The sequence below is a fragment of the Doryrhamphus excisus genome, chromosome 1 (genome assembly GCF_030265055.1).
Source record: "Doryrhamphus excisus isolate RoL2022-K1 chromosome 1, RoL_Dexc_1.0, whole genome shotgun sequence".
In the NCBI taxonomy this organism is placed as follows: domain Eukaryota; kingdom Metazoa; phylum Chordata; class Actinopteri; order Syngnathiformes; family Syngnathidae; genus Doryrhamphus; species Doryrhamphus excisus.
The window spans coordinates 32,878,091-32,905,609 of record NC_080466.1 but is presented as its reverse complement, the minus strand read 5'-3'; the positions used below and the strand labels follow the sequence as shown (position 1 = coordinate 32,905,609).

General features: G+C 43.8%; 2 protein-coding genes across 4 annotated transcripts in view; both read right to left on the bottom strand.

Moving 5' to 3' along the window:
* Positions 1-11,855, bottom strand: part of LOC131120573 (receptor-type tyrosine-protein phosphatase N2-like) — a 98,255-nt gene extending 86,400 nt beyond the window's left edge. The window contains exons 1-3 of the mRNA XM_058065242.1: positions 11,571-11,855; positions 3,882-3,932; positions 723-836 (exon numbers count right to left, since the gene is read on the bottom strand). Of these exons, the coding sequence (XP_057921225.1) occupies positions 723-836; positions 3,882-3,932; positions 11,571-11,652 (247 nt within the window). The 5' untranslated portion in view covers positions 11,653-11,855. The remainder of the gene's footprint in view (positions 1-722; positions 837-3,881; positions 3,933-11,570) is intronic.
* Positions 11,856-12,319: 464 nt separating this feature from the next.
* Positions 12,320-27,519, bottom strand: part of LOC131132724 (extended synaptotagmin-2-like) — a 28,695-nt gene continuing 13,495 nt past the window's right edge. For 2 of the 3 annotated variants that reach the window (XM_058078635.1, XM_058078627.1), the window contains exons 8-24: positions 25,844-25,899; positions 24,559-24,679; positions 24,295-24,471; positions 24,079-24,161; positions 23,863-23,911; positions 22,042-22,131; positions 21,872-21,967; positions 19,016-19,078; positions 18,119-18,193; positions 17,444-17,530; positions 16,177-16,326; positions 15,677-16,071; positions 15,325-15,423; positions 14,889-15,020; positions 13,749-13,854; positions 13,603-13,652; positions 12,320-13,523 (exon numbers count right to left, since the gene is read on the bottom strand). In XM_058078635.1, coding sequence (XP_057934618.1) covers positions 13,478-13,523; positions 13,603-13,652; positions 13,749-13,854; positions 14,889-15,020; positions 15,325-15,423; positions 15,677-16,071; positions 16,177-16,326; positions 17,444-17,530; positions 18,119-18,193; positions 19,016-19,078; positions 21,872-21,967; positions 22,042-22,131; positions 23,863-23,911; positions 24,079-24,161; positions 24,295-24,471; positions 24,559-24,679; positions 25,844-25,899 — 1,875 coding nt within the window. In that variant the 3' untranslated portion in view covers positions 12,320-13,477. The remainder of the gene's footprint in view (positions 13,524-13,602; positions 13,653-13,748; positions 13,855-14,888; positions 15,021-15,324; positions 15,424-15,676; positions 16,072-16,176; positions 16,327-17,443; positions 17,531-18,118; positions 18,194-19,015; positions 19,079-21,871; positions 21,968-22,041; positions 22,132-23,862; positions 23,912-24,078; positions 24,162-24,294; positions 24,472-24,558; positions 24,680-25,843; positions 25,900-27,519) is intronic. The other variant, XM_058078642.1, reaches the window with a different exon arrangement.

The window sequence follows — 27,519 nt, the reverse complement described above, 5'->3', positions numbered from 1 at the left end:
TTGTAAATGAATACGAGTCAAAGTACTTACTTCCATAAAGTGCCTTACATTTAATACATTTAAGCTAATTCCTCTTCTTTATACATTCACACACGCACTAATATACAGTTTGGCACCAACACAATGTATTTGATCCTCTCATTTCTTTGGTACCTCAATGTTTCCCAAAAATACTAATGTGTTAAGCATTAACTTGAGTTTCTTTGTAGACTTTCTGAAAGTAAATACATGGACTTCTATTCATTTACAGCGTAGCCTTGGCACATCCAATATGGCGGCAACGTTGACGTACAGGTCAGCGCTCCATGCCAATCTATATACTATATGGGCACGCTGTCTGCCAACAGGGAATTCATGAAGGAAAGTCTCACGTGTGTCGTCCTCTAATGTCCAAACATCTTATTTAATAATTATTTCCACCTCATGACAAATCAAACTTGTTGTCGAGCCGTCAGTTCTGTGAATCATTTAAGAAGCGATCACGATAAACATCTCTATGATGTCATTCAAAGCTAAGTGGCCTCACTAAGTAGCTCACTCGTCTCTGCCTCCCTCTAGTGGCCATGTATGTTTGTTGCAACACAGATCATATCCTTTCTCTGGTGAAAACTGCATAATTAAACATGGCCTTGTCAGTGTAATTGTGTAAGTTTGTCATGTTTAAGTACACTGAGGCAGGTGCGTGTGTGCGTGTGTGCGTGCGTGCGTGTGAATGTGTTTACCTCTGTTGGCCATCTTGTCCAGCAGTAATCTAAAGTGTTGAACCACAGGCAGAGTGACGTCATAAGAGTAAACCACCTTTGGCGAGTCAGAGTGACACCTCCCAAACATCCCATCTGCAGACACACAAGCATAGACAATAGTATTCGGACACGTTCCACAAACAGGAAGTGAAAAATGACACACGAAGAAAAAAATGGCGACCCTGCAAGACACAATGCTTGGTGAGTCACACAGGAGGACTGCAATCTATTTGTGGTGGTGTTCTGCAGGTGACATCTAATTTGGATTAGATTGCCGTTGTATGGATGCAATGGGAGACAAAGCGAGCAAAAACCATGAAAATCAAAACAAATAGTGTGTATAAAAAAATACTATACATGCTTTTAGATGAGCACCCATCTGAAATTCCGTATTCCTTGCTTGGGTTTACCAATCTATTGTCAAGGGGACTTTTTGGTACATTCTGGCCCGGAATGTTAGCACCTGTTTAGGGTCCCAGCCGGGGGTGACTGGCAGAAAGAGGAATAGAAAGGTAACAATTGCTATTATATACACCATGTATACCTTCGGAGTATGTTGCCATAAAATAATAATAATGTTAAAATGGTCTGTCAGGTCACATGAGCAGACATAGGAGGGTTGCATGGCCTAAAGGAGGGACACTTTAGAATAAGATTGTGCTTAAGGCTATGCAATTAGCATTGTTAGGTCGACCTCGCCTTGTAAAAGGAGGCTATGAAAATGTACATACATGTATCAGCAATGGTTATTGAAAGATGGCTAGGGTTACTGTAAGGGTACACTATTTTCTTTTAGTATGCTTTGCTTGAACTAGCCTAATGAACCTTCACCAAGTGTGATGCATTGATAGGGACGCCCTTACACAAACACCCACACACAGTGTGAGGAGTACAAGGAGGACGTTTGCTATGGGAAGCTGTATGTAATGTGTTTCACATCACTGCTGGTTGAATTCCAGGAAGAGTTGAGAAATGATGAGAAAGGTTAAGAGTGTGACGCTGAGGGGTGAGGAGGTATAAGAACCGCACCCAAGACATTTTGGGGCTTTTTCTCCTTGCGAGTCCCTGGGATACGTGTAGCTCATCTATAGATTGTCTAAAAAGTGTGACTTTGTTCTGCAAGCGAAAAGAGCAACTTGTTCTCTCGTCAGAAGAAACACAGACTATGCAAACTTCGAGCTGGACCAGCAAGGCGCAGTTTAGCGAGGCGGGGAAGTGCCCAGGGACACCGGAGGAAGCCACACATAGAATGCAGCTCCTTCTCTCCTTTCTTCATGGGCAACCTAGAGCCTTGCAGGAAACCAAAGAAGATTTATCGACTGCGGACTGACAAGTCTCACCTTTGGCATAAGGATTTTCCCTCTAGCAGTGGATGTGACAACCTTTTATTTTTGTCTTTGTCTTTGACTTTTTTATCTGGATGCTGCTGTGGCCTTTTTGTTCTTCATTTTGGGATCTCATTTTTAACCACTTTGGACATTATTTTTACAACTTTTGTTCATCGGCAACTGGAGCTCATCAGCATTTTGAAAGATAAAGTCATGTATTATTTTCTTATTTTACTGCTTTTTGCCCTCTCCAAATTTACTAGTAAATTTCCTTCAATCACCTTTTCTATTGTTCTATTATTCTATTCATGATGTGCTCTGTATATCACTATATTGACAGTTACTATGGTACATTGGATGGTCATATCACCTCGTACTTCGGTATGAGGTGCATTATTAAAAAAACAAATAACCTTAAACTGTATTATGGAAAGCAGGAAGTGAACAAATGCAACAGTTACTGATTGCAAAAGTACCAAATGGAGGGGTAGGATTTAATAAGCTTTGCTTCTTCCTACTCCTTTTGGACATGTGGAACTGTGAACTGATTATGGGATGCACTTAATTGTAATCTGATGCATGTTCAAATGAAATAAAACCATTACCATTACCATTGTTTTTACGTATTGTATGATAAAAGAGTAAGCTATTTGTATAAGAAGATTCCTTTTGGGTTGTTCCGGTCACACCTTTGGTATTATAAGCAGGTCATGTGACCAGTGATCACCTGGGTGAGTTTCCTTCAACCTGACTTAGCAGCATCCTTTTTAACACAGGAGGCTTTAACCCTTTAAGCAGAGAAGCCAGAGAGGTAGGTGCGCCTGCTCAACACACAAAGGGGTAAAGGTCTTGCATCACCTGCGAACAAGGCTTTTAACACTATGCTCAATACTTCAAAAGGAAACATTTGACGTGTTTTATGTTTTTACAAGGCAAATTAATCTTGTAGAGCATTGGAAACTGTAAAAGGACTTTAAAAATGCATATGAATTGACAAGATTTGGGGTGGCTTGCTAAATGTATAAATATTTATTCTAAATTATTTGTACAAATTACTGTTTATGCTGTACATTGTTCATGTTTGATGTAATCTATTTATTCTCCACATTATTATTTATTATTTATGAATTATTATTTATTATTACACAAGAGCCAGGCAACGACATTTCGTTGGCAATTTCACTGCTGTGTTATTGTGCAATGACAATAAAGAAAGTCTATGTCTATGTATATGTCTATGTGTGCATGTATAAATATAAATGAGTAAGTACATTGACTTGGATTCATTTACAGCGCAGCCTTGACACATCCAATATGGCGGCCATGTTGATAAACCCACTTGATCAAACTCCTTCAGGACCAAATCCTCTGAAATTTGTCAGCAATGATTACCGAGTGATCCATGAGCCAGATTAGAGCTGGACCAGAAAGACAGAGCCACACTAGGTCAAAACCAGACGTCCATTCGCCATGTTGGAGGAGAATGGAAGTTGCTACGGAAACCCATCACAATTTGTTTCATCTAAATCTGGGACGGTGGTGCTGATGTGGCGTTGTTAACATGATGTTGTTGGGAGAACATTCAACAGGGTGGTTATGGTGCTGCTGCTCTTATGACTGTTACCATGACAACACCCACAGGGCACTATCCCTGGCAGGGGGACAGAGCGTGTGTTGCTATTGTTGTGGGGCCTCGGTAATATGTTTGAACAGATGGCAAAGTGGACAGACACACACCGGCGGGACAAAAGAGCCACCAGCATGGCTGACATGGACTTAAGAGGCAAGCATGAAAAGCGTGTTATCTTACCGTTGATACAGATCTCGTACGGTGTACAGAGGTCCCTCTGGAACAGACAACCTAATGAAGGGGAGAGGGAAACAGTGCAGGTTAGTATGTTGCTAACACACATTTCAATCAGAACATTCGCTGGAAAGCCCACCTTACAGATCAGACAGGAATCTTTTCAATTTAGTTTCCATTTGTTCATCTACGGGGAACAAAACCATCCATTGGCGACATGGCAACAATTAGCGGTAGGTGATAAGCATGTGCTTCCTTCCTACACAATAAAAGCCCAGCAGGCAGATGGATGGATGGATGGACGAATGGACGGACAGATAGAGCACATGTGTCAAACTCCAGGCCCCCGAGCCTGATGTGGCCCGCCAAGTCATTTTATGTGGCCCGCAAGAGCTTAAGTTTTGAGTGTCTAAAAATAAATTAATCAAACTTTATTCAAACTTTTAAACTTTAATTCAACTTTATTTGTAGAGCACTTTCCTGCAAAGACATGCAACACACAATGCTTTACAGAATTGAAAACAATTACCACAATTAAAAGGAAAAACAATTACTAAGAAAGCCCCTCCCTCCCACTCTCCATACCAGACACACACACACACACAGTATGGAGACATGGCATGGCACTGAGGATCAAGGAAACGCCACCTTTGGGGCCGTCCACACAAATTAAGAGCGTGCTTTGACCAAAAACCACATTACCCACAATGCTCTTTGACTACGGTAGCCACGGCAGTGTTTCCACATCCATGCCAACGAGTGGAATTGAGTGATGATGATGATCCCAAAATGTCCAGAAAGAGAAAAGTTGATGCAGACGGAAGACTGTTCCAAGAAAGATTTGAAGGCGAATACGTGTTTGTTCTTCAAAGAGAAAGACCGCTAAGTCTTTTGTGTTACGAGGCGGTGTTGGTTGTCAAAGAGTACAATTGGCGTCGACATTTTGACACCAAACACGGAGCTCAGTACGCTAAGCTAGCCATCAAGAACAGCAACAAATTGCCCAAGAAAAAAAAGGCACAAAATCCAGAGCCAAACGAGGCCACAGTGAAAGCTAGCGTCATTGTGGCTGAAGAAATCTCCCGCGCTTCCAAGTCTTTTTGTAAGCAGGCGTGTCCCGACCAGTTCCACACTTTATCAGACTTTATCAAGAAACACCATCGCGGACGGAGTGAAGGAACTAGCATCACATCTTACAACTCAGCTGGCTGAGGAGACACGGCTACACGGCTTTTTCATTTGCTGTTGATGAAAGCTCAGATAACACGGACACAGCCCAGGTATCAACTTTCATCAGAGGCGTAAAGTCGGACCTCTCTATCACTGAGCTGTTGGATGTGGCTGCATGGGACCACCACGGGATAGGACATTTTGGATGCAGTGGAGAAGTCCGTAAGTAAAAAGTGGGAGAACTTCAACGTGGGATTAACTGCAGACGGCGCATCGGCAATGTGTGGAGGAAAAGTGGCCTTGGTTTGACTAATGAACTGTCACACGCCTCTGCTAACGTATCATTGCATTATCCATCAGGAAGCTTTGTGTGGGAAGGTGCTGGGATGGAGGACATTGTGACCACAGTCATGGAAACAGTCAATTTATTCGGGCGTGTGGCCTGAATCACCGTCAGTTTCAGCAGTTTTTGCTAGTGATGGGCTCGAACACAGGGATGTGCTGTACCATACAGAAGTGCGGTGGCTGAGTAGGAGCAAAGTCCTCAAGCTCAGGGAAGACATGGCTGTTTTGATGCAGAGTAAAGGAAAAGTCATGTCTGAACGATGAGATCCAAAGTGGCCGTGTTGTGTGACATCACCGACCATCTCGCCCAGCTGAATCAGAAACAAGTCATCACACAGATGTCCACCATGATCACGGCTTTCCAGCCGAAATTGGACTTACGGATGCGGCAAGTGAAACAGGACAATCTTGTCCAGTTTCCTGTTTGTCAGAGCACGTCAGCCTCGTTTCATGTGCTCAGTTGGCTCCCAAACTGAGCCGGTTAAAGACTGAATTTGATCTTCTTCTCTGACGTCAGACCACAACAGTCTGGCTTTGACGTCTTTGCCAATCCTTTCACCGCCGATGTCTGCACTGCACCCCAACACCTAATGGCCCACAGAAACAAAAATATACGTATATTGTGTGGCAGTCCCATACAATATACACTTTAAGTCTTGTCCAATACAATATTCAGTTTACTTACAACAATCAGTATTAAATAAATAAATCTACAACATTTTTATCACATACCTCTCTCTACTGGAAAAATGACACAGCAGTGTGCTGAGGGCATGTTTTTAATGTAAGTTTTCAGGATTTCTGCCTTTTTTCATTAATTATATGGCACAATAATTTGAGTATAGTGATTCCTCACTCTATCAATGATTTTTTGTGTTTTTTTTATACATATGAACTGTTACAGGGCGGCACGGTGGACGAGTGGTTAGCACACAGACCTCACAGCTAGGACACCAGGGTTCAATTCCACCCTTGGCCATCTCTTTGCATGTTCTCCCCGTGCATGCATGGGTTTTCTCCGGGTACTCCGGTTTCCTCCCACATTCCAAAAACATGCTAGGTTAATTGGCCACTCCAAATTGTCCATAGGTATGAATGTGAGTGTGAATGGTTGTTTGTCTATATGTGCCCTGTGATTGGCTGGCCACCAGTCCAGGGTTTACCCTGCCTCTCGCCCAAAGACAGCTGGGATAGGCTCCAGCATACCCGCGACCCTCGTGAGGAAAAGCAGTAGAAAATGAATGAATGATTTCTCACTCTATCAATGATTTTTTTGTGCTTTTTTTTACATATGAACTGTTACAGGCTGAACCTGGCCCTTTAAAAACAATTGCATTGTGTAAAGTTGAGTGTCTCTCTCTTCCCTCTCTCATCTGTCTGCATTGCCCATTGTCTTCTGCATCCTGATTGGCTGACAATGGTCGACAGCCAATCTCCTTCAGCCGCCCTGCCGTGTCTCTGTGTCATCACTAGCTTGCTTGCTAGCTTGCAGTCTTTATATGTCCGCAGGTTTCTCCCCAACAAAACCCATAATGTCGACAAAACGTTCTGTGCCCAAAATGCAGAGGAGGAAGGAATGTAGGTAATGTAGCTGGAGCTAAGATGGAGGGCGCCATTACAGAATAAATTAATCTTCGGTTCAAGGAGGACAAAAACGCTACAGCACTGCCGAACGGCACCAGGACACAAGACTGAAATACACACTTAATAAACTTATATAAACTTAAACTTACTCTGGCGAAAACAAGTTGCTGCTGCTTTTTTCTTTATCTCTAATTTCTTTTTTAGAAATGTCAAATAGCTTCAGGAAATCTGACTCAGCAACGTTACCATGTTTACCTAGGTGAGAGCGTACTGAATAGCATCCTAGCCACTCAGTGGTCAGTCAATGAAACTCCACCTGATTGGTCCTTGTCTGGGTGACAGTGATGACAAGTTGAACATTGTGTGCACAATGGCGTTCACAAGCATACAATAAAAAGCATATATTTTGTATGTGACTTGGCTGGACAGATAATGGTGGAGGTGACTTGGCTCATGCATGTGGGTAGCCCAATAATCGGATGAGGTCGCTCGTTGGAACCAGTCTTGTGCAGGGAGGAACTGCAGGGATGACCACTGTGGCTTGTATATATAGTATATATATACACTACAGTATACTATATGTACTTGGAAATAAATGCTAAATGTTTTTTGTGTTGTTTGTCGCCACATGCTAAGCATAGCCAGCATCGCCAAACGTCTCAGTACGTGCTGGCTGTCGGACGAAGGCGCCATCACACCACAAGCAGTAGCTTTTTACCCAATTAGGAAAACTGGTCAGGATGGTTGTTTGAGCTGCTCTAACCCCTTCTTCGTCACCGCTACTTTCCAGTAAAGCCCACATACCGGTTCATCTGATCATGCGCTCATCATGTTAATTCTGTTTAAAAACAAATATTCCCACATTTGAAACCATGGCTTTGGTGCCTTCATTCATGTATGCATTAGCTTGCGCTAGCCTGGCCTGTGTATCCACTCACTAGCGCCCCGCCTCCACCTATTGGCCAAAGAGGCTCAATGACTGAGAAGAGGGTTCACTCTCTACGTTCATTCCGTTATAGCACGAACGTGCCCAGACAAATGCAGAGTGAACCCTCTTGTCAGTCAGCCTGTGTGGCAATGAGAGCGAAGACAGATGAAAAGAAACACATGCACGTCAAGTTATCAAGGTGGGCAGAATTATTGACTTTGTTTTGCATTTATCATTCAATTAATTGATTTATTGACTATTGTGACAGGCCCAAGATCCATGATAAAATGTAGGATGGAGGAATGAGGACGCAGAATGGATGATGGACAGTGGATGGAAGATGCAGGAAGGGGGATGGACTATGGATGGTTGTATGATGCAAGATGGAGGATAGAGAAGGAAGAAACGAGGGTCGATAATTGATGATGGATAATGGATGTAGGATGCAGTCAGGTGGATGGAGGAAGGAGTATGGACGATAGACGGAGGGTGGAAGATCGTGATGGACAATGGAGGATGGAGTATGGACGATAGACGGAGGGTGGAAGATCATGATGGACAATGGAGGAAGGAGTATGGACGATAGATGGAGGGTGGAAGATCGTGAGGGACAATGGAGGAAGGAGTATGGACGATAGACGGAGGGTGGAAGATCGTGATGGACAATGGATGCAGGATGGAGGAAAGAGGAAGAAGTATGGACGATGGACGCAGGATGCAGGATGGAGGGAGTGGGGTGTAGGCTGTGGAGGATGGGGGGTGGCAGATGGCGTCCAGAGGATGTAGGTAGGATGCACAGCAGAGGACAGAGCATGTAGAAAGGATCTGAAGGCTATTTCAGGGTTTTCACCGCCGCTGTGACTCTCATGGCTCTCCGGTTCAGAGTGTGAAATGGGTCGCGGCCATGCATGATGAAGCCGAGCCAAGCTGCAAGAACTGAATTTAGATCAGCTTCAAGCTGCCAGCAGCAAGAAACCAGCAAGCACGGAGGCTGAGAGCTGACAGCACATTTCCCATAATGCATTCTGACAATTGCCGCTCTCATTGCCATGGAACATGTACAGCTGCTGCATTATTGTTAGCTCAAAGCAGCCATCATTTACACATCAGTAAGAGTGCTAAAGCGTCACCACAGGCTAACTTACATGTTAGAAAAGTTAGCTAAGAAACTAGCTAACACACGTCTTTCTTTTTTCTGTGCATTCTAAAGATGTAGAAACAGCTAAAAAGAGGCAGCTGAGAATGCACGTAATGGGATACACTTATTGCGCTGATAAAGCCTCTGGAAAACACCTCCGAAAACCACCATCAACGCTCCATTTACATCATGTGACCTGCATATTAACCAAGCTACAGCAACATTGTTACGCTAAAGAAGTGTGTACTCGTAGTGACACCACACCATACCACACCGGCTAGCGACAGCGCCACGCTCACAACACCTCAAGCCACTACCGAAAAGTAATACTGCATATCGGAGCTGCCGCCACTGATGCTGGCTTTTGGAGTTTGGAAAAGTTAACGGTGTAGCGTTCGTCTCTATGTTGCTATGTGAAATCAATGCGCCCATGCAGGAACAGACAAAAATACATCAAAATACTATGAGTATTACACATTCAGCGTGTATATAAACCCTGTTGGAGGTTCTTGGGGGCGTTTCAAGAGCAGAATAGGAATGTGGGAGGAAATAGTGTCCCATTACATGCATCTTTGAAACATACAGAAACGAGAAGGATAAGGATTGTGGATGATGGGCAACATTCCAAAAAAAAGTGCAGCTTCCTTTACACATTTTATACTATTAGTACAGCTTCACTTCTTTTCAAAATCAAATCAACTTTATTTGCAGAGCACTTTTTCTGCAGAGACATGCAACACAGAGTGCTTTACAGAATTAAAAACAATTACCACAATTAAAAAGAAAAACAATTACAAAGAAAGCCCCTCCCTCCCACCCTCCATACTAGACACACACACACACACACAATCACACACAGTAGGGAGACATGGCATGGCACTGAGGATCAAGGAAACGCCACCTTTGGGGCCGTCCACACTGGGAGGAGCCGCAGGCCGTGCCATCGGGGGACCAGCACCCGGGCCCCCTGACTCCGACAGACAGGCGGACACCCACATGAAAGGGAGGAACCCCCAGCCGGCCGGGTCGAAGGGACCCAAGGATGGCACCCCCTCAGCAGACCCGACACAGCCCCCAGTGTGGAGGACCCCCCCTGAGGAAATACTGGAGTTAAAAGCTAAAGACTAAAAGCATAAAATAGGACTAAAAAGATAAAAACATAAGAAAAGTTTAAAATATGAGTTAAAAGCTTGATTAAAAAGGTGTGTCTTTAATCTTCTTTTAAAAATATCAACAGTCTCTGCAGTCCTGAGGCTCTCCGGCAGGCTGTTCCACAGGTGGGGGCCATAGTGGCTAAATGCTGCCTCACCGTGGGTTTTTGTTCTGGGTTTTGGTATTGTTAAAAGGCCAGTACCGGAGGACTGCAGGGTCCACCCGCGGGGGTTGATATGGTAAAAGCAGATCAGATAAATAAGAAGGTGCAAGGCCTTTTTACACTTCAAACATTGTTGTATCCTTAATAAAGCGTGTAAATGGCCACTGACGCTGGAACAGATTATTTCTATTTACATTACAGCCTATGAGAGGAGTTGTTGCCAAATTCAGGTTTTCAGGTATTACATTTTCTAAAGTTTGTGTCAAGCATTGACCCAACATTGTATAAACATTGAAGCCAAGCGTTACCACAGCAACAGTCACACCAGGCAAACCAGCGGTGATCTTCTCCGTTAACCATTAGAGGACCAATATAGACTTTATGAGAAGAAGCTGGAACAAGCAGAATATGAGCAACTAAATCATCATGGATTGTCTCCCCCCTGAGGTTGAAAGCTGTACTGCAGGTCAATGGCTTAGCATTAGCAATAATAGCCTCGTTTGTTTACTTCGCTTGCTGACTCATGAATTACTGTTAAACGTAACAAACATTATCTTTCTAATGATGATGATAGAAGACAAAAAGACACGAAGAAGCAGCTCTTGGGATGTCTTCCAGCTGCTTCACACTCTGCTTATGTAACACGACTACTAGCAGGACCGCACACGCACACGCACACACGCACACACACACACCACTTGTGTTTTCAATTGTAAATATTCAGGGATTCTAGTTTTCATTCTGGCCTTCATCATGAATCATGAATATGAAAATGTGTCCAAAAATAAACATTACAGTTTGAATTTTATGTTCTTGTGTCATTGTTACATTTTACTACATTATTATTACTCTTAAATATTTGAGACATTTAAAATACAGATTATTGAGGTCTATTGTTGACGCAATACACTGATTTCCATGCTGGTGTCGTTCCTTATTCACCATTTAGATGATGTACGTGCATATACAGTTAAATGAATGAACACTGGTTTCAAATAGTCGTGACGTAGCTGCACAGTTTCTTTTCAAATAATATTCATAATAAAAAGCTCATGGACGGCTAATTAGTCCAAGCTGTTGCAGTGTGGACTTTGAATATATGCCGTCTTCCTGTCGACACAATGTTGGTTTTGTTCCGTGACTGGTTGTGTATTTGTGTGTGATGTGTTGCCATTACATTACAAACAAATACCAAAAATCCGGTCATTGACTCACCGAACCTCCTGTCAGCAGAGGCGGGGGAGGAGGTCTGCAGGATGAGGATGAGGAGGATGGAGGAGGGAGCCAGAGGCGGCATGTCTATCGTGGGTTCTTGGTGTCGTCTCAAAAGGCCATCTTGTCCCCGGAGCTTCGCTTGCTGCTGTGTCCGCTCAGGTGACACCTTCGCGGCGGACGGAGGATGAGGAAGAGGAGTGGATGCAGGGCGTTCCTCTTCCTTCTCCTGGTGACGATGATGCTCCTTCACACTCCCGCAAACTTTACTATTTACACCTGCTCTACTTCCGATAGTATATTTCAAAATAAAAGCACAACGTGGTTCAAATTTGCTGAAAAATACGGAAGCCCGTTTCCGCCAATGGTAAGCCATAATTATTAAAAAGATGAAAAGTCGAAATTATGAGACAAAAAAGTCAATGAGATTATGAGATAAAAAGTCATAATCGAAATTCTGAGATACAAACTGCGCATGTGCCACAGCTGCCGCCTTCATTGGCAAAAATGGCGACACAATTGTAAACAAGGTGGGTATCCTACTGAACAAGATTGCGACCGTAGATTATGACGTTTTATCTCCTAATTTTGACTTTTTATCTCATTGTTATGGCTTACCGTTGGGAAAACAGGCTTCCATAGAAAATAAATACCTGAAGGTGAAAAATCAAACCTGACCTGGAAGATGTCGGCTCCAATCCCCGAAAAATGCGTGATAGTGAAAGTGAAACAATGAAGAGGAGACAAAAGCATTGGCTGATAAAAGGCCCTTTATTTCTTCTTCTACCAGAGTAAAGCTATGAAGGCACCGACACGTTTTTAAGGCACAAAGTAGAAAACAAAGCCGCAGTCTATCTTCACCACACTAAATACTGTCTTTGTCACGTGTCTCCAGGTCAAAGGTCACACAGGCCAACTAGACTCGCTGCTGGCTGACTTTGGTATGTCGGCATAAAAAAAAATCAACTTTAAGACTCTTAAACAAAACGTTTACATGAACAATAAACAATATAAAAAGCCTTAACATGATATCAATTGCATTTATGTGCATGCAAAAGCACTCGGAAGTAAAGCGTGCTTGCAAAAGTGGCCACTAGGCGGTGCTGTGTTAGACATGTTTCCTTTAAAGCTGCATGTTTTCTACAAGAACATGGATGACGTACTGTAATATAGAATAGATCTTTTCAGTAATTGCAAAATAAAAGCATCCTTTAAAACACCTGACTAACATTTTAACCCATAAGAACCCAAACCCATTTGTGCTTAAAGGTAAATGATGGCGCACAAACGTGGAACACAAAAAAGTTTGTGACACAGTCCAAAATTTGCCTCATAGTTGAGTTCAAGTCAAGCACAAAGTTGTACAAGAAACATTTTAGCACATTCAAAGTGTTCTTAAGGGTTCTTAAGGGTTCATTGGAACTCCAATGATCCTTTAACATGTTGAAGGATGTGCAAACTGCTAACACTTTACACCGGCTTCATTTCAGACTTCTAAACTAAAAATACACAGCAAACTTACTTGACTTACTTTTACTGACATAAGAAAATGTGTGAAATGAAGCCAGTGTAGACTTTAGGTTTTTTTTTTAATAGCAAAAAATAAAAAAAAATATTCAACTCTCTTTGACAGCGGCATTCCTGGCTTCTTACATCACAGACAAGACCTTATTTTCAGAAGAAAAAAAAAGAAATGATATACATTTGGAGCATACACCTGCCATGGTGCTACATATTTACAAAAATAGTTTGTTATTTATGTTATAAATAGAATGTGCACTCTCCCTTTAGCCTTAAAGGGGAGGTCTGCCTTGCAACTGACGAGAGTACAGGAACCTTAAAGCTACTTGTTTGTTTTCTACAGGAAAACCAGCACAAAAATGTGGAATCATGATGATGAACCTATGAACCTATATCCGATGAGGCTTCCTCAGGCCCTCTTCGCTCAGTTCATACCTGCATGAGGACAAAGACAACCTTCCCGTGAAAACAGTCGCTTGTTTCCACCTTGCCCACAAACACTCAAGACACTCACCACTGTGTCCACCCTTTAGCCATGTCCTCGTGGGTCAAATCCACCAACACCTAGGGGGGCAAAAACGTTCTCATGAGCTTGGTCACATGAGCATGGTCACATGATGAGCAAACTAGACAGTGACGGAAAAAACAACTAAAAAGTACCTTTCCCAGAAGACCCTTGTGTTTGGAGAGCAGACCCCCACCGTTCTTCACAGCCGCGTCCAACGTTCTCCTGTGGAGCTCCACCAGGGATACACTGAACTCAAAGCTGAAACACGTGTCCACAACACGTCACATGAAGTCAAAGTTCAACATGTCTGGCCTTCATTTAACATGTAACTTTACTGTATTCCATTCGGTTTCACGTGCTACAGGCTAGCATTACAGGCGCTCAATTGGTGGCCTTCCAGTTGCTGGGCAAACATGGATGAGACATCAACCAGTTTGGACCAGAAGCTGCAGTGATCAGTTTTTTCAGTTCCTAGGTAGTAGCAGCACATAAACGGTTCTCGTCATGTAATCCCAAACAAAGAAGGTGCAAGCCGCCACACTGGCATCCTGCTGTGAGAACATTTCTCAATGAGCCCCTCCACTTGGACACCCCGCATAGTCGCTACCCTGGGGGCGCTGAGAAAGTCAAGATATCCAGACATGCACATTCAGGTATCAGGACTGGATTCAAAGTGGATCAGGGCATACGGAGAGGCACATTGCGTGCCCTTAATGCTACCCCATCCCACATGAGCGTGAATGAAATCCTGCATTTGAAGCTCCTAACTTAATGATGATAAAGTTACTTGAAATCAGGGAGTGTTTTTGTCGACACTCTGTATTTTAACATCCGGAATATTTAAATGCATTTTATGTTAAATGCATATTTAAATGTTATTTTCGCCCAAAAACAACAGTTTTCCACCCTCGGCCATCTCTGTGTGGAGTTTGCATGTTCTCCCTGTGCATGCGTGGGTTTTCTCCGGGTACTCCGGTTTCCTCCCACATTCCAAAAACATGCTAGGTTAATTGGCCACTCCAAATTGTCCATAGGTATGAATGTGAGTGTGAATGGTTGTTTGTCTATATGTGCCCTGTGATTGGCTGGCCACCAGTCCAGGGTGTACCCCGCCTCTCGCCAAAGACAGCTGGGATAGGCTCCAGCATACCCCCACCCTCGTGAGGATAAGCGGTAGAAAATGAATGAATGTCATTTCTATTGATTATTGTGGGCGGGTGGCCGCTTGCTAATGTTGCCATTATATACCATTCAGTCAAATAACTCAAATAAAAGAAGTGAAGTGAACTCACGTCTGATCGTAAACAGGGTTGAGTGTTTTCTTCAGGGTGTGCGTTTTCCTCCTGCCAGACCTCCTCTTGTCAGGAAGTAAGTAGAGGCGAACATAAGGATCTGATCCGTGGTCAGTGAAGGAGATGAGGTTCCTGCATGAAGAAGAGAAGGAAAAGGAGGTGATGGAGAAGAAGAATAAGGTGAACAAAGAGGTGATGGGGAGGGAGGAGGAGAAAAGGCAGTACAAGGAGGAGATGAAGGTGAAAAAGAAGAAAAAGAAGATGTAGGATAAGAAGGAGTAGAAGTAGGATATGAAGAAGAAAAAGTCCAATAATGAGAAGAAGAAAGAGAAAGAAGAGGAGAAAAAGTAGGAGATTCAGCAGACGGAAAATTTGAAGGTGTTAATAGGGTAATCAAAGTTCAGGCCCCGCCCTGCTGACGTTTAGCGAGTGGTACCTGCAGGCGTGAACCACCACCACCAGCTTGTTCCTCTGGGAGCTGTGTCTCACCGTCAGCTGGATCTCCCCCAGCGGGAAGGAGTTGGGCCCAGAACCACTAAGCACATGGACAAAGCATTTACGGTGCACAGTTCCCATTCTGTAAATATATTCCATCTATTGTTGGTGTCGCAGTAACGCAAACATGTACTATATGGATGTATTACAGTCCTCATGTACAGTGGATAGCCACCATTCCCCTGCAATTTTTTCCTTGGAATGAAAAAGCAGGGATCTAGCGTGTCTGTGTGCACATTCCTAGTCTTGGTGTGTTCCTGCAGTGTGAGAGTGACAAGGTGTTTGTTGTTTACTTCTGCAGCTGCTGAAGTCTCTGCTGCAGCTCCTGGGTGGCGTATGGGTTGGAGATGTCCGAGGCGATGCTTGGCGTGGCCTCCTTGCCTCCGCCGAGGATCTGCTGTGAGCCCATGTTGGTCAAGTTGGATGTGCTCCTTCTGCTCTCCGCCACACTTTGACCTCCGATCCTTCCCCCCGCCACGTCGCTGTGCTGTTCCTCGCCATCCCACCGGCGGTTGACGGTGTTCTGCGCTGACACAGACGCTGAGCGCGGGATGTGCGAAGCCGACGACTCCTGCGTGGGGAGGTCAGATGAGGAGGACTGCTGTGTGGAGCTGGACTTGCGAAGCTGCGTCGAGGATGGATTGGGGTCAGGGGTCAAGGATGCTTCTTTGCCCACCAGGCACAATACCTGGAATTGGACCAAGGGACAGTCATTTTTTAAATCATCGCAGCAAGTATAAGACGTATTTCTTGTAAGAAGAAAACGTGAAAGACGTTTCTTTCAACTTCATACTCGCAGGGCCATCTTCATCTTGATGGTGCAGCTGGGTCCGTTGGTCTTGAGAGGAAACTGCTGGTTTAGCGTCATGTCCTCGGCCTCCAGCAGACGGCTCAGAGGCACAATGAGCGTGCCCAGTGAACACTCGTGTTTGGCATCCTTCACCTGGACGCAAGCATGAGGTGACAAGTTGCTGGCGTGCTCACATCTCAAATGGAATACTTCATTGACTATATGGTGTACATTGTTTTGTACAGTGAGTGTGTGCATGATTGGCAACGTTTTATGCCCTCGGTGTGTGGGTCTGTTGTCTGCTCGGGATAGATTCCCTTTGTCTGTTCTCACACTAGCATGATTACAAATCCATCCATCCCTTTTCTATGCCGCTTATCCTCACGAGGGTCGCCGGTATGCCGGACACAACCATTCCCACCCACATAGCATGTTTTTGGAATGTGGGAGGAAACCGGAGTACCCGGAGAAAATAAAAGATTTCAAACTGCACCGGGTTCTCATCCCTGCATCTTGACATCATGGCAACAGCAAACTGTGGCACAGTCACATTAGTCGAGGGTTTGGGTTGAGGCTCCCTTCCCAATGCTGCAATATTTTTGTAACACCCGAATGGGGGGAATGCACATCTTTGTAATGGGTTTTTAAAAATCGGACGTTCTGTGAGACCGTGAATGCATCCTGGCTGAGTTCTAACTAGTGATGGGATGAGCGTGAGGAATGGGGGAGGGGAAGCGGGTGTTTGGCTGCAAGAACCTTCAGAACTATTTTTCTACCCCAAAATTCCCTCCAAATCTAGCAGTCAGTCAAAACCATGGTAGACTCGTAATTCGTTCTGGATGTGATTGCGATGCTGCACATTTCTTCAGGCGTCCAGTCGTGAAGTTTAACCAACCATTTATTGTATTCTGCTGTTAAAACTAAAGATTAAAAGTTATTTTAATGTTAGTGTTATTTTAAACAGAGGTTTTGCAGCTCTCTTTAATGAGCCAGGGGATCAAATGGCTCTTTTGATAGTATAGGTTGCCAACCCCTGCGTTAGGTCTTCCCCCTTCCACTACGTAGCAAAGCCAGCAACAATTGAAGGTGACAAGCGTCCATCATTGCACACGCACCATTTTGAGTGTTTCATTTCAACCAAGACATATTGACAAGGTACTCATTCAGCCATTCTACTCAGTGTGAACACGATTGTCCACTCACAAAAAGACGAGATGTAAGTAGGCCAGCGCACCAACTGAGACAGTTGAAGATAAGATAAGGTTCATACCTCTATCTCCAGATCTTGACTTCTGGGGTTGTGGATGAGGAATGAGAAGGCTTCTTCCCACACTGGTTCATGAGTCTTGTAGCGAGTCTGCGGGCAGATTGACCAAAGAGGTAGAAGAAAAACTTTTAGTGTTTCACGACAGCTATGGTACATTTAGGCCATTTGAGGACATTTTGACATGTTTGAATTGAATTCTAACATTTTTTGAAGCATATCTGAAGCACGAAAGCATGAAAGGTTGGATTTATTCATTCATTCATTCATTTTCTACCGCTTTTCCTCAGGAGGGTCGTGGGGGTGCTGGAGCCTATCCCAACTGTCTTCGGGCGAGAGGCGGGGTCCACCCTGGACTGGTGGCCAGCCAATCACAGGGCACATATAGACAAACAACCATTCACACTCACATTCATACCTATGGACAATGTGGAGTGGCCAATTAACCTAGCATGTTTTTGGAATGTGGGAGGAAACCGGAGTACCCGGAGAAAACCCACGCATGCACGGGGAGAACATGCAAACTCCACACAGAGGTGGCCGAGGGTGGAATTGAACCCTGGTCTCCTAGCTGTGAGGTCTGCACGCTAATCACTCGACCGCCGTGCCGCCCTGGTTGTATTTATGCAACACAAAAGGATCGTGCATGGGAACGTCGCGGCACACATGAACCGGGCTCACCTTGCTCTCATGGGACTTGTGACCCACTCTCAGCTGGACAAAGGGACTGGGATCACTGGTCACTTTCTTGGCGGACTACACAGGATGGGGAAAGAGGAGATGTAAGAAGAGAGGAAACATCTCACGGTGATGACATTCTACTCTTGACTACAATAAACAATATTTAAAATTCAATCAGGTTGATTTTAAATGTTCCAAACAAATGACAGCCAACACTTGTTAGCAAGACAGCACGTTTTTAGCGTCAATCCACACATACACAACTATTTTGATACACAAGTTTGACATCACCAGTGTTTCCCATATATTCATTTGGGATGGCGGTCCGCCACAAATCACAGTGACAGGTTGCCATAATTACGAAGTGGCCCTTGATGAAAACGAGGTTCACACGTATCACTCTTTTCAATGGGGTTCCCATTCCACATTAAAAACCCTGAAAGTTCGTTTGTATTTCTGAATATATTTGTTTTGATTTTCAGGTTTTTTACTCGCTCTCTCACAGCATCCATAGAAATTGTGCCATGGCCAATTATGCAAAATAAAAGATGATTATAATCTGTCCTTTTCAGTCCCGTTGGGAAACACTGCTTAATGTCATTTTAAAGCAACATGTGGCGCTATAATCCAAGGTCAAGCAGACATGTCAGCAAAATACTTGGGTTTGTGTGGACATGGACATGGCTGACGTGATTAGTAATGCTTGTTATTGATGTTAACAAACATTAGGAAGGTTTCAGCTGCATCCCGTAGACGCAGAAATGAACAAAAAAAAAGCTAATGTGGATGTTTTAACTAAGATCTTTCAACTAGTGAGTTTAACCCGGTCGTGTGTGTTCTCTCTGTGTGTAAGTTGCATGTTGTCCTTGCGTGTCACTGCTCGGTGTGCTTCGTTACCTTGATGACCTTAGTGAGCGAGGCCTTCTTGGACCCGCCTTGGTTGAACTCTAAGGGATTTTGCTTTGGGATGGAGGCCACAGACAGAAACCCAACACCCCCCCCAACACACAGCAGATTATTGGAGAAGGGCAGGTGCATGCAGGGAGAAGACACACACACACACACACACACACACAGACAACAAGGTTGATTAATGAAGATCCCCAGGTAGAAGTCAGCACACCAGACAAAAGTAACATGGAGTTGCTGTTTGAGGCCGAGCAGATGAACTTAACAAGTTTAGCTCTTGTAAAAAGATTTTGTGAGGAAAACAATTGAGATGAAAAATACAATCAAAAATACTTTTTAAACTGTCGACCACAAAGCAGTTCATACAACGAAAGCACCACAGTGTTAAAGTTACGTATGTGGAGGTGACAATTGATCATGATGAATAGGATCATGATGATCATGATGAATAGGAATAAAGTCCACACTTCAGAACACAACACTCAAACAATTTAGTTGGAAAACCATCACATATACCAGAATTTTAAGCTGCACCCACTAAACTTAAACAGAAAAAAGGATGTACATATATTGGCTACACCGATCTGGAAGTCGCGGGTATCCACCTGGGATATTTAGTACATTAAAAAGTCTTACACAGAAAGATTTGTTACACTTTTAATTAAATAAAAAAAATTTGGTGCATTTATCATGACGAGTTAATCAGCAGCCTACCAGAAAAGTCATTTGTCGCTGTCTCCTCCTCCTGGAACTAAAGCCACTAAAGTAATCCTCTTCAAGGGTAGAAACCCAACAGCACCGCAATTCTCTCAGCACACACGCCGCTGATCTCGCTCCTTCTTTTGTTCAAGCTACTAGCATCAAATCAGCCCCTGAGCCCATGCTGTCCTCCCCAGCACACAACGGTCCAATTTTACGCAATATCGAGATGGGAAAGAAATCAGCGGTATTGCACATCACTAATGATGACAAAATGACATCATGACAGATCACTGCCTCAACAACAAGAACTTTTCAAATAGCAAAAAGTAACTTTTAGGGATTTTTTTGTTTAGCTAGCATTCCATTACATTGAAGATCAACCTCATTTTGCAGGAAAATGATAACTAATTAAAAACTGGTATGTATGATTTAATGGCCTGAAGAATAACTGTTAGCTCATGTTAGCCATGCTGCAGATTCTCCCGTCACGGATCATGAGATGGGTGAAGCCAGTGAAGCCGGATGGTTTGATCAGAAGCAGATCAGAACCATCGCTGAGGTCTTCCTTCTGAGGTATGTGTTTATTAGCTGATGAGTGAACTGGCTGAAGATGCTAAAGCATTTAGACAGAAAGCAATGTTTCCCAGACATTCATTTATTTGTGGCAGACGGACACAAATACCTCACCCTCGCTTATAAACACATTATAACGGGACTGTGTGTGAATGTAGATTGTCTTTCCAACTCTGTACAGTAGATGGCCCCATAACTCTGCTTCTTACCCTCCTTTAACATCAACACCGTTATCTTGTTGTACAAAACTCGGTTAACTTTAACTTTTGGCTGTTAACTTGACGTTAAACTTTTCTGACTTATAAATGTATAAACGTATAAATGAGAATGTTGTACTCTCGTGTTAAACCATGCCAAAGTTTCACATCATGATGTTTCCATCCCAAAAGAAGTTTGGCATGGCTCTAAACGCTCGGTTTCAAAAGGCGTGGTAAAACTGCCCCTTTGTGATAGCACAGAGGGGCGGACTTCCTTACATATTTGATAGTTAGGAAGCATTGTGGGTGTGTGACCAATCACAGCGGAGTGGGCATGCCCTGAGGCGGGTGGTGGTTGAAATACATTAAAACAGACCGTTTTGGCCGGAAGGACAAATCAAAGGAAATCCAGCTGGAATAGGTGCAGATTCTGGAAAATGTCAAAAGTTTCTGTGCAGGTTATTGTGTGTAGCTGCTCTATAGTAGTCCGCAATACAACATTTTTAAGTTATGCGCATCTCGGCTCTTACTTTGAAGGCTGGCTAAGTAGTTTCAGTATCCAGCGTAGGACTCGAGGTTCATTTTGTTATAAAGCTGGAAACTATGTTAAATATTGCTTACTTTAATAATAGATTAAACCAAAATATTTTTGTTTACCAACAAATCTTGCAATTTCTTTCTGTTCTTTTGCAGACTTTTGGAAACTCTAACATGAAAGCGTGTATTGCTCTTCTCAATGAGCAATATGAAATTTCATTTGTTTTGCTTGTCGTGTTTTTGTTCCCTTTTTGTCTCCTACCGTCCATAAAAACGACATGCACATGCAACATGGCAAATAACGCACTTTAGACAATGACATCATCAAGTGCCCGCCCCAAGCCACAAATAGATTGCGGTCTATTTGGGAAACACTGCAAAGTTAAATGGAAGTGAGGCCATGCGGTTGAAACGGATGCTGTCGGACCGAGTCGTGCACAGCTCAGCAGCGGACTCACAAATAAAGTCCGATAGAGAGAGGCTGTGTTTTCACAGAACACCAGGCCGGCCACCCGTCTCTCTTTTAAGTAGCCATTGCCCAGGTTGCCCTCGAAGATGCTCTTCACGGGAAGAGGAGGAAGAAAAAGAGGAAAGTGATGTTGTACTTCTGACTGTTATTGTACAACTTTATGATTTATCATGTCAGATTTTGTGACTCTTTTAAGTGTCTGTTAAAGTTAAGCGAGAGCTAAGCTAAGTGAGGAAGGTCCTGGAAGATGTATACAAGCACTGTGACAAAGAAGCCAAAGTTCTGTACCGGCTCAAAAGTCACACTTTCTGGAGACATCAATCGTTTTCAGAGGGGTCAGGGTCTTATTCGGAACTCTCGACTCACCGGCAGGTTTCGTGCAGAGTCCAAGAAGACAACAAGCAGCGCGGATGACAGCCCGTCGTTGGCTTTGCCACGGTCTGCCCGAATGCTGGCCAGCGCCTGCGTGGAGGAGGAGAGAAAGTAGAACGGATGCTTCCGGAAGCCTCGCATGCAAAGTCACATGCGCTCCGCACCTGGTCCAATTTGTCAGGTGTTGACAGGAGAGACAACCACTCCAGCTTTAGGTGCAGCTTCCCGGAGGCCACGCCGTCCAGCCCGAACCACTAAAGACACAAACTTCATCATGATTTCATTCATGAAGGGAACACTTTAAGCTAAAAAGGATTCTTTTTTTTTCACAAGCACTTGTTGCTAGGCAGAACTTTCACATGGTAAAAAAGACAACATATTTGTCCAACTACCAAGTATGCAAAATCAAACCTTTAGTGTTTCTGTGAAATACTGTATCAATTCAGTGTATCGGATACACTGAATTGATTTGTAGTGGCCCACCACAATTACATTTGGATCACCACAGAAAGATTTTTTCCTTTTCTTTTCTGTTTTGTACGTTTGTGTTAACGTGTGATGTTAACACAAACATCACACAGCGCTATTCTAGATATACAGCGAGATGTTTTTAAACATTTTTTGGCCAATATACATGAGAAAATACTGTATACCAGGGGTGTCCAAAGTACGGCTGGTGAGTTGGTTTTTATGGTTTTGCAGCTAAAAAAGAAAAGCCTTTTGAGACAAGACCAGAAAATGTTGAAATGTTAAATATTAAAATAAATCCAACACACTAGTAAGTATTTAAATTGACCACTTATGATGTTACGATGTTGTTCGTTTTGTAAAGATACCAAACTGCTGAGCATTTTCTTACTTTAGCGTATTTAGTAAAAAACTGAAATATACAGTTTCAGTATGCAACCCAAGATAGAATCCTTGTAATGGCTTGTACTGTCCTCACTGTGCCTGTGAGCAATCCCACTCTTAAATGGGAACTACACTTTTTGCCCAATTTTGCCCATCATTCACAATCATTTATTTCCCTTCTCTGTACTTTCTAGTGCGAGAAAAGTTAATATGAGCTAGCTAACAACGGATGTCATGGGAAATACCTAGTATTTTGATGCTAAAGCCCTTACCATTTACAAAACTGACTTGTAAATTAACCAAGTTACAACAATAGCTAAGATGAAAATCTATTTTTATCTCACGGACTAACACGACACGTCGCTAATCGCTAGACAGACGAAAGAGTGGTTAGCTAGCTCTCAATTTCACGACAAAGACTCAACATGATACTCGTTTGCAGTCAGCATTTTTGTCTTGTGCTGGAAGACACAGCCATCCCGAGGAGAGCGGACATCGTAAGGGTTGTCGCTGTATCTATGCTGCTGTTGTTGACGGAACTAGCTTGTTTCAATGCGCCTACAACAGAAGTTGCAAGTATTACATGTTTTTATCACTGTACGTGATACCAGCATGTATAGCAAATGATGCAACGGTGTTAAGAGGTTTTCATTGTTTCTTCATAGTCGAAATAGGTGTGTCCCAATAACGTCCATTGTTAGCTAGCTCATATTAACTCGTATTCTGTTGTTATAAAGCACAGAAAGCGGAAATAAATATTTGTTCATGTGAATGATGGGCAAAATAAAAATTAAAAAAAAGTGCTGCTCCCCTGTAAGGACAGCACTTAAATTAGAATGGAGTGAGACCTATGCATGGTCACTGTTGAATGAAAGCATTCTTTGATGGGCCCTTCCTCTAGATTAGAGGGTAAATACTTGGGTCCAACCTACACCCCCCCAGACTACAGCTATCTAGTCGTGACCATGAACTAATGAAGCCTGCTCAGATGAAAGCTGAAATGTTTTCTAAGACAACGTGAGCAGTCCGATTTCCTATGGATTCCATGCCTGAAAATGTCCACATTATTATTAATCTTCTTTACTCATCAACTGTTGGTGAAATGGTGAGCTCCAAGTGCTAGCCCCACGTACCTCGTCCACCGTCTGGTCTTTGGCGAGCTCGGCAATGTCGATAGTCACACTGTAAGTCAGACAACATGTCAGACAACATGAGTCCCTGGAAGTCACTGAAGTGACAATCAATCATCCACAATCAAGAGCTGCTGCCATTAAGTTCATCACTGCAGTCGCTCTGCAAGAAAAAGCTGAAAATGGTTTGTGCCGAGTTCATGTGCCTTGTTCATGTACCTTCCCAGCGGGTCGTCTTTGTCAGCATCTTCATCGTAGAGTTGGACCTCCAGGTTGTGTCCAGTGGGATCCATTACTTCGGCCTGCAGCAAAGAGTCACCGTTGCAAAAGAAGAAATCTTTACAGACTACTTACAGAATGCAAATGGAAGAAACACCTCCATCCACCATTGACGTTACTCAGCCTACTAGCTTGCCAACCAGTAGCTCTACTCACCTCATATACGGCATTCCATTTGGGGTGGACCGTCTCGTGGATGACTTTGCTCTGGAAGAGCTGTTTCCCGACCCGGATGACTCCGTATGGATCGGACTTGCCCTTGATTAGACCGCCAAGAAACTTGTCCTTACCCAGCAGGTCCTGAGCCTCGATGAAGTGGATCCGCAGGATTCCCTGATGGCACAGTTGCGGGTATGAAATAAACGAAGCGGGACGATGTTAAATGTGGTGGAGGAAGGATGAGCCGTGTGAGGTCAGTACTTTGGGCACAGGGAAGAGGAGGTGGTCCAGCTGGGCCTCCCCCACCAGAGGGATGGTGATACGGTTAGGAAGGACCACGAAGCTGTAAATGATGTCTTGGATCATGCTGTCACAAAGACCACTGACATGGAAGACAAGAAAGAGTATCTATAGCAATATGCAGTATAGCTGTATATCATATTATAGCATCATACTGAGGATGGCTAGCAATCAAATCAATTCTCTGAGCGTGAGCGTTACATACACATACACACACACACACACACACACACACACACACACACAGACATTTTGTACTGGGGGTGGAACGAGTTAGCCATAGTCGATGTTGGAAATGAATACAAATTGTTTTATCATGTTGTCATGTGAGATTACATCTCATGCCCACTAGAGGGAGACAGTGCAGCGTTCATGCACTGTTGCTCCCTGCTAAAACAAATCTCTTTCTGATGGCCTTTTTTTTTCTGAAATTCCCTCCACTGAAAAGCTCATTTGGGAGCCGCCATGTTGATTGTGACTCAGCTCCTTCACGAAAGACACACACCATGTTTTGTAATATTTCTATGGTAGGTGTGTTAGCTTGGCACGGTATGCACATTCCAAAGTGGATCCAGGTGGAAACAGTTCTCTTTGGACGATAGCAGAAGCTCAGCGTTGAAATATGACACATGCGCACCAACTAGTTAGTAAGAAAGTGGAAAGGGTGGGGCAAGTGTAGGCCATGCACTCAATCACTAGCACACACCCACACGCACACACACACACACACACACACACACACACACACAGTGCAATACACAAACCCGTCAAACAAGGACAACTACATTTCAAAGGGCGGAGTCTCCAGGAAAGCAGTTTCTCTGGTGTAAACAAACAGGAAGCTGGCAGGAAACAAGACAGCGAGCTTCACCGACATCCATTATGCTTTATTTATTTAACAGGCCTGAAATAGTTTTATCTCCACAAGGCAGAATATGCTACTAGTACTGCTGCTGCTGCTTCCCATCGCTTTTGGCTAACATGTAGGCTAATAAAAGTGCATTTATGACTATTGCATGACATCATGACTCTTTTCCACCCGTATTATTTGACTCTAAAGCTGCCAAATTCTTACACACACTGGCAGTGCATGGGTGTCGGTGTTGTCTTCAAGTGCACCTCAGCACAGAAAGTGACATTCAGCGCCTTCTAGCCTGCTAGCTGCCAGCTCTTTGCTTTTGGACATCTTACTCCACAAACACACATTCAACTCGAGTCTTCAATTGCGTGAAACAGCAGTACGTACTTGACCCCAGGGATGTCCAGCATGTTGGTCAGGCCAGTCCAGTTGATGTCCAGCAGCTGAAAAACACCACAGATGAAAGCATCGGGTGTCATTAGATTGTCACCCTGAATTGATGGTCTGCAGTCAAACATTCATTCATTCATTCATTCATTTTCTACCGCTTATCCTCACGAGGGTGCTGGAGCCTATCCCAGCTGTCTTTGGCCGAGAGGCGGGGTACACCCTGGACTGGTGGCCAGCCAATCACAGGGCACATATACAACAAACAACCATTCACACTCGCATTCATACCTATGGACAATTTGGAGTGACCAATTAACCTAGCATGTTTTTGGAATGTGGGAGGAAACCGGAGTACCCGGAGAAAACCCACGCATGCACGGGGAGAACATGCAAACTCCACACAGCGATGGCCGAGGGTGGAATTGAACCCTGGTCTACTAGCTGTGAGGTCTGCGTGCTAACCAACTCGTCCACCGTGCCGCCCTGTAACAGTTCATATGTATAAAAAAAAAAAACACACAAAAAAAATCATTGACAGAGTGAGGAATGACTATACTCGAACTATTGTGTCATATAATTAATGAAAAAAAAGCAGAAATCCTGAAAAACATGCTCTCACACACAATTTGGAGTTGCCAATTAACCGAGCATGTAATTGCAATTGAATCCGGGTCTCCTAGCTGTGAGGCCTGCGCACTAACCCCTCAGCCACCGTGCAGCCCAGGGATATATTATGTCACTAATTGTGCACACACACATTTTCTCATTTATCTTTTTACAGATTACATTTTAAATAGGCTGTCATAGCTAGCGCTAACATCAGTGATAGCGGCGGGAGATTAGCCATAAGGACAGAAATGAGCATTCCCAAGATTAACAGCTGGAAGAAGCTGGAAGAACTGAAAGATAAACAGAAATAGCGAGGGCGGGAAGCATGGCCAGTAGAGGTGACATGCTACAAATAACATAACAGTACAAGTGTGGCTTATTCGCTAGCATCAAGGTTAATGGTACCTCCACGACGCTCTGTGTGTGAGTGCCTTTTACAAAAGCTGACATCACAAGGAGACTGTCTGTGTGTACTTCATTCCAGGGACAGTGAGTCAGCAGCTTTGAGATAATGCATGTCAGCAAAGCTGGAAAAGGTCAGGAGAGAAGATTAACGGTGTGGAATGTTGTAAGCGGTAAGAAAATGGTGGAAACCATGACCAAAATAAAGTGGAAGGACCGCTCAAGTATGACTAAATCATAAGTCACCACCAACAAAAAGTCAAGTTTCCACTAAGTCATCCAGAGCCGTTGAAGCGGTGACTTCCACAAAGAAGAGGGAGTAGTGACCATCTTCTGTCCACCAATCAACACAGCCCTGTGTCTAACTCCGCCCACCACAACAGCAGGACAGCAGGATGCCGCAAAGTGGTTCAGATTGTTTTTTGACAGTGGAAGTTCACAAACAAGCAGCTGCAAGGAGACAAGGAGACTGCTTCCCTTCTGTTTTGTATCCAGGACACAAATTGTCATTTCTTCATTCCAAGCAGTTATCAGTGCTGCCCATCAAATGGCATAAAAAAGCGAGTCTGTAAGGTATGTGAACCTTTCGACACGAATGCAGCAATGCAGCCGTACAACGTGGGAGCAGAGCCCACAGGACGCATTTGGGTGCATGCACATGA